The sequence below is a fragment of the Rhinolophus sinicus genome, chromosome 10 (genome assembly GCF_057876585.1).
Source record: "Rhinolophus sinicus isolate RSI-liver-muscle chromosome 10, RSI-T2T, whole genome shotgun sequence".
In the NCBI taxonomy this organism is placed as follows: Eukaryota; Metazoa; Chordata; class Mammalia; order Chiroptera; family Rhinolophidae; genus Rhinolophus; species Rhinolophus sinicus.
In genome coordinates, this window is record NC_142510.1 from 15,546,782 (window position 1) to 15,551,893 (window position 5,112).

The 5,112-nt window shown below is 55.1% G+C and overlaps 1 protein-coding gene across 1 annotated transcript; it reads left to right on the plus strand.

Annotated features, from left to right (window-relative positions):
* Positions 1 to 386: 386 nt before the first annotated feature.
* On the plus strand, positions 387 to 3,000 carry LOC109460615 (tryptase beta-2-like). The gene is made up of 6 exons (XM_074322787.2): positions 387 to 547; positions 754 to 814; positions 962 to 1,133; positions 1,240 to 1,505; positions 2,428 to 2,591; positions 2,667 to 3,000. Exons 2-6 carry the CDS (start codon positions 754 to 756, stop codon positions 2,829 to 2,831), a joined length of 828 nt encoding a protein of 275 aa, XP_074178888.2. The 5' UTR covers positions 387 to 547; the 3' UTR covers positions 2,832 to 3,000.
* Positions 3,001 to 5,112: the final 2,112 nt, after the last annotated feature.

The window sequence follows — 5,112 nt, forward strand, 5'->3', positions numbered from 1 at the left end:
TTCCCAGCCCTGTGTGAGCTCCAGGAACCTTCCACCTGCTTCTATCAGATGGTTCTTTTCCCTGTCCTTGACCTCGTCCCTGATGTTGACCTGGATGGCAGGGGGGTGATGCAGGAGGCCAGGGGGGAGAGTGAGGAGGTGGGGTGGATGGACAGGCAGGGACAGTGGTCAGCCCTGGCTGTGGAGGTCAGGGGCCAGGGGTGGTGGGGCCTGGTGGGGGGAGTGCCCAAGGGGAGCTAGCACTGGCTGCTTGTTATCTCACTGTCACTTCCATCTGCCTGGCCCTCTGCAGATGGCACTCAGATCCCAAGATAACAAGCACCACTGTGGTCAGCAGAAGTCAGATAACACCCGGGATGGACGTTGTCGGACTCCCCGAGGAAGCGGGTCTGCCATCAGGGGCGAGGGTAGCAGGGCCCTGGGCCTGACGCCCATTTCCTCCGCTCTGGATTGGAGGAAGGAGCGCCCCTCCTCTGCCCCCGTCCTGGTCTGGAAGGATAAATGGGGAGGGAGAACGGCTGGGCAATGGCAACAGGGACCAGCCAAGGTAAGCACCCTAACCAGGCCCGCACACCTGGGTGTCACTGTGCAGCGAGCAGCTGGCCCTCACATGTGGCGCAGCAAGACCTCAGGCCCCAGGCCTGGACTGAGCCCTGATCCTGGGGTCCCCGACTCCATCTGCACCCCACCCCCTGCAGACCCCGGCCTGGCCCAGCCCCCAGCCAGGTCATGTGGGCCTCTCGCCCCTTCCAGATGCTGTTTCTGCTGCTGCTGGCGCTGCCCCTCCTGCTAAGCCTTGTCCACGCGGCCCCTGGTGAGTCCTGACCACGACTGGCCCTGTCCCTGCCCCTCACCCCACATCGCACAGGCCCCACATGGGTGGGTGGGTTCCCAGAAGCCCAGAGTTGTGTGGGCACTGGGGCCAGGCTGTGCCCTGTCCTGAGGTTGCTTCTTGCCCCAGCCCCAGGCCAGGCCCTGGAACGAGCGGGCATCGTTGGGGGGGAGGCGGCCCCTGAGAGCAAGTGGCCATGGCAGGTGAGCCTGAGAAAGAGAGATGAGTTCTGGAAGCACATCTGTGGGGGCTCCCTCATCCACCCCCAGTGGGTGCTGACCGCCGCGCACTGCGTTGGACCGTGAGTGTCCAGGGCCTGGTGGGTGGGGTGGGCCTGGGGCTCCACCCTCGCTCCCGGGTGTCCAGGAGGCCGCTCAGCCACCTGAGTAGGTGCCCCTTCTCTCCAGGGAAGTTGAAGATCCCAGACTCCTGAGGGTGCAGCTGCGGGAGCAGCACCTCTATTACCACGACAAGCTGCTGCCTGTCAGCCGGATTATTCCCCACCCCAACTACTACACAGCTCAGACTGGGGCAGACATCGCCCTGCTGGAGCTCGAGGACCCTGTGAACATCTCCCGCCGTGTCCACACAATCGCTCTGCCCCCTGCCTCGGAGACCTTCCCCTCGGGGACCCCGTGCTGGGTGACAGGCTGGGGTGATGTGTCCGAGGGAGGTAAGCAGGCGTGAGGGACAGCTGGAGTGCTCGGGGGAGCTGGGACCAGTAACACCCATGACTCAGCTCTGGGGTTCCCATGGGGGATGGGTCCCTACTGGGCAGCTCACGGAGTGGGAGTTTGGTGAGTCTGGGAGGGGAAGAGGTGGTAGAGACAGTAGGTACCCACAGCAGGGACTTGGTGCCTAGGCAGCCCTGTGCCTCAGTTTCCCCTTGCATGAAAGGGCACAGTCACAGCCGGTGTTTCATGGGGATGATATGAGGAAAGAGAAATCGCACAATAAGGTGTCTTACTATTAAAGGGAGAGAGTAATGCCCACTGCTGGCAGGCTGGCCTGTGTTTCTCCCTGTGCCCACAGACAAGGAGACAGGTGCCAGTAATTAGGGTCCTGCCCAGGGGTGTTGGGTGGGGTTGGAGGCAGCTCAGTCTGACCCGTGCAGCACAACCCTCTTGTTCCATCTTCTCCACAACTCAGAGCAAAGCTTTAGGGACACTCGGCATGACAAGCGCCCTGTGGCATGGCCTCTGGGCCTTGCACAAGGAGCCTGATTGTGTCATCGCCCAAGAGCCAGTGGAGACACAGCATCCTGCCCAACCACCCTATACATGGAGGGGAAAACTGAGTCCCGGGGCAAGGGCTTGCCACGAGGCAGAGCGGGGAGGACCCAGGACCCTGGGCCCTGCCCCTTTCCTTCCCCAGACAGGGTTTAAATGAGACCAGGGACCCAGGTGCAGCCTGGGAGAGAACGGGCCAGGTCTGCTGCATTCACCCCTGCGTGTCCAGAGGTGGCAGGCCCTGGCACAGAGGACGCACCAGCAGCTCCTCTGCTGCCAGCCCCCTGCCCTCATGCCCACCGGATGACAGGGTGAGCTGAGCACCCCCAGCCCAGCCTCTGTGCCTCTTCCCTTCCCATCGCACAGTAACTCTCCCACCGCCATACCCCCTGAAGCAAGTGGCGATCCCCATTGTGGAAAACAGCGATTGTGACATGAAATACCACACTGACGTGTACACAGGGGACAATGTCCGGATTGTCCAGGATGACATGATATGTGCCGGGAGTGACAACCGTGGCTTCTGCCAGGTGGGCCCATGGCCTCTCCCTGAGCCCTCACCAGCCCTGGCCTCGAGAGCCACTGCTGACCTCTCTCCTTCCCAGGCTGACTTCGGAGGACCCCTGGTTTGCAACGTCCACTGCACCTGGCTGCAGGCGGGCGTGGTCAGCTGGAGCGATGGCTGTGCCCAACCCAACAGACCTGGTGTCTACACCCGTGTCACCTACTACCTGGACTGGATCCATCAGTATGTCCCCAAGGAGCCCTGAGCCTGTCCCTGGGGCTGCCACCTGGGTCTGCAGAGAAGCCAGCCCCCTCCTGCCCCACACCACTGCTTCCTGCCCACGTGGTGACCTTCTCTCACCTTCCCTGTCCCCTGCCTGAGCCCTGCTGCTCCAGCGCAGACACTGAGCCTCATTAAAGAGCATGGAGAACACATGTGGCTGGGGCCGTGCGTTGATTGTGGGCATCACGGAGGCACAGGGAAGGGCGTCCAGGGCAGCCGGGCACAGCCACTGGCACTGTGGGGCCCCCGGCCCTGAGCACCAGGTGTTGCTATGAGGACGGCCCCCTCCCCAGGGCCTGGTGCCCGGGGCTGTGTCTCTTTAGTGAGCGGCCACGTGTACTTTGGACACAGAAATCAACACAGTCCATTTAAAAGATGATTCTAGGGGTGCCCAGATGCCCAGCAACGGGGTCACGATACACAGCCTTGTTGCCCACACCCCGAGTCCCTCCCACAATGCAGCCCCCTCCCCTCCTCCCTCCACAGCACTGTCCTCTGCCTCTGTCAGGCCACACAGGCACGTGCACGTGGAAATAGTGTCTCACGAGTAGCTTACTTGTCCCTCCCCTCAGGTCTGGCAAAGTGGTTTTCCTTGAGGGCAGGGTTCTGTTCCAGGGAATGGAAGGATCTGGGTTCATTTCAAACTGGTTCTTTTCCTTTTCCCCTGCCTGAAGCATGAAAGGATTTTTCTCAGATCTCCCTGAGAGGCGGTGTGGCCCCGGAGGAAAAGTCATCAAAGTGTGGCTTCCCCCAGGCCTAGGACCCCAGAATTTTTAACTCTCAAGCTCCCCCAATCACCCCGTAAGTGTTCTGACCAGGCTCCACTGCAGCGTCTGTGTGCGGTGAGTGGTGGTTCTGTATCCATCTGTCTCTCCAGTTTGGGGCATGGGTTTGCCTGTGACGTTGACTCTCTGATGGTCTTCACTTGACTTTTAGTTCCGCATTTTTCTTGTTGTGAAGATGGGAGTAATGACTTCCAAGCTCAGAAACTGGAAGTCTATATGTATGTGCATATTTTTTAATTGAGATAAAATGAACATACAATAGAATTCACAGAACTTGAGTCCAGTTCAATGAGATTTGAGCCTCTCTTACCACCACCCAGAACAAGATACACAACATTTTGTCATCTGGAATGTTTCCTCATGTCTCTTTCTAGTCAGGACTCCACCCTCTACCTCCAGAGGCAGCCGCCATTGGGATTTTTATCATCATAGGGTGGTTTTGTGGTTCTCGAACTTCACATGGAAGGGATCATATGTGTGGTACCTGACTTGCTTTGCTCAGCGCCGCAATTTTGGGATTCATCCAGATTGTTCTGTGATTCGTACTTCACTGACTTTTTATTGCTGAGAAATATTCCATTGTATTAAAGATATTCTCCTGTATTGTTCTAGAAGCTTGCTGGTGTCAACACTCGCATTTCACATAAATCTGTCTGGAATTAATTTTTGTGTATGATGTAAACAGGGGCCAGTTTCACTCTCCCCCATACACTTGCCTTATCGGTCCAGCAGCATTTTTGTGAAAGACCACTGGTGACCCATTCAATATCAGGACATATTGTCATAAATCACGTGACCCTCCAATTTCTGGCTGTTTATCTAGACTCTGTTCCGTTCCTTGTATCTCTGTGTACATCTTGCCCCGGTACTGCACTGTCTTAATTATTATAGCTCCATAGTAAATCTTAAAATTGGAAAACGTAAGTTCTCCATAATTGTTCTTTTTCCTCTAGATTATCTTGGCTATTCCAGGTCTTTTACCTTTTCACGTTAACTTGGAAATCAAAATGTCAATTTCTGCAAAAAATAAGGGCTGTTGAGATGCTGATTTGGATTGTATGATCTACAAATCAATATGGGGAGAATTGATATCTTACAGTCCAGACACATGACATATCTCTGTCTATTTAGGGCTTTTGAAATTTCTGTCAGCAATGTTTTATATTTTTTGTTGTAGAGAGCTTGCTCACCTTTCATTAAATTTATTCCTTGTGTTTGATTTTTTTATTCGATGGCAAACGGTATTATGTTTAAGTTTATTTCCTAATCATTGGTGAATATTTAGAAATACAATATTGATTTTGTATCTCACAGCCTTGCTATTACATTGGAGCAAAAGTAATTGCGGTTTAACAGGTGAAAAAATAATTGCAAAAACCGCAATTACTGTTGCACCGACCTAATAAATTCACTTACTCCTGTGTTGGTAGAATACGTTGGCTTTTCTATGTACCTAAATCAAGTCACCCACCAAGTATT

Excerpts from the sequence above, each read along its gene's own strand:
- LOC109460615 (XM_074322787.2), top strand. The coding sequence starts at position 754 with ATGCTGTTTCTGCTGCTGCTGGCGCTGCCCCTCCTGCTAAGCCTTGTC. Across the intron at positions 1,506-2,427 it reads GGGTGATGTGTCCGAGGGAG|TAACTCTCCCACCGCCATAC; the intron begins GTAAGCAGGCGT and ends CCCATCGCACAG. Across the intron at positions 2,592-2,666 it reads ACAACCGTGGCTTCTGCCAG|GCTGACTTCGGAGGACCCCT; the intron begins GTGGGCCCATGG and ends TCTCCTTCCCAG.